At 38.9% G+C, this 1487-nt stretch overlaps 1 protein-coding gene across 1 annotated transcript; it reads right to left on the reverse strand.

Moving 5' to 3' along the window:
• Positions 1 to 297: 297 nt before the first annotated feature.
• Positions 298 to 979, reverse strand: HELRODRAFT_184556 (hypothetical protein; the record flags this gene model as incomplete). The annotated part of the gene is made up of 2 exons (XM_009012552.1): positions 298 to 863; positions 916 to 979. The coding sequence occupies 2 exons, from the start codon at positions 977 to 979 to the stop codon at positions 298 to 300; spliced, it is 630 nt and encodes a 209-aa protein (XP_009010800.1).
• Positions 980 to 1487: the final 508 nt, after the last annotated feature.

Below are 1487 nucleotides of genomic sequence, written 5' to 3' on the forward strand. Positions count from 1 at the left end.
ACATCGATTTTTCCAACAAAATGATAACCCTCCATTTCAACATCATGTTCATTATTCAGCCAGGTCTCTGTTATTGCTACGACATTAAATTTGAAGGAAAAATTCATTAAGAAATCATAAAGTTCGTTAGTTTTGTTTATTAGACTTCTTATATTCAAGTGCATAACGTTTAGCATTGAATAACTCACGTCAGAAATGAAAGATTGATATTTAGCATTGACTGACCTTGGATCGTCAAACATTATTGAATTTTGTAACAATTGTTCTTCATTATTTAAAAATTGGTTATTTAAAATTTTACTTTCCATTCAGAGTATTAGCATCAGGTTTCGTCTGATTGAAGCGCCATTCGCGCACAATAATGTTTTTCAACATAATGTCAGGATCCTTCATCTTACCGACATCTGAGCTATCGATGCAGACTCTGAACATTGTTGATTCCTGGTCATCTTTGTCAAAATTTTTATCCGACGATATTTCTGTTTTTTTCAAAACAGGATAACATGTGATGACATTGATTCCATTTGACGTCAAAAATTCAACAACATCTCTTCGATGGCATTTACTAATGTTGCTCATTGAGAACACAGATTTTTTAATTAAATTTTTGTCTGCCCTCAATTTACAATCTTCAACAACTTTTTTGCCAATAACTTTTGTTGGTTTTTTAGCTGTCTTGATGTTTGCCGTGTTTTCGTTGTTGTTGTTTGAAGTGATTTCGCCGTTGTTGTTGTTTGAAGTGGTTCCCCCATTGCTGTTGGCCTCCAATGAGACGTTCAAACGTGGACGTTTGTTGTGCCGCTTCACCAACGTGAACGCTTCGTCCAGATTGGGTGATGACACGACGTCCGCCCACAAAATTCCTGGCGCATTTTGCGCGTCTGTGTGTTGGAAAATGTGGAGTTGAATGCCGACGGGGTTGAGTGACGTTATAGCAAATAAAATCAAATTTAGTCAGACACTTGGCTTTTGGTGTCATTCGTCAATGATTTGGTTTTAACATACATACATACATACATACATACATACATACATACATACATACATACATACATATATACATACATACATACATACATACATACATACATACATACATACATACATACATACATACATACATAGCTTTAAATAAGAAAGACGGAGGGGTCAGACCGATTGCGGTCGGGAACGTTTGGAGGAGGTTGGCCGGCAAATGTGCCTTGGCCCTGGTCGTGCTCGAACTCAAGACCAAGTTCTACCCGACTCAGTTGGGTGTCGGGATTAAGGGTGGCGCTGAGGCCGCTGTTCATGCGGTTCGAAGATTGGTCACCGACCTCCCCGATCAATGGGGGTTTCTGAAACTGGACTTTAAAAATGCCTTCAATGCCTTGAGAAGAGACTCGATGTTGGAGGCTGTCAAACTTTTTTGCCCCAACATCTATAATTTTTGCCATTCTGCTTATGGCGGAGTCTCTTCCCTTGGCTACCACTCTTGGGTTGTAGAA

Source organism: Helobdella robusta (genome assembly GCF_000326865.2).
Source record: "Helobdella robusta unplaced genomic scaffold HELROscaffold_1096, whole genome shotgun sequence".
NCBI classification, from domain to species: domain Eukaryota; kingdom Metazoa; phylum Annelida; class Clitellata; order Rhynchobdellida; family Glossiphoniidae; genus Helobdella; species Helobdella robusta.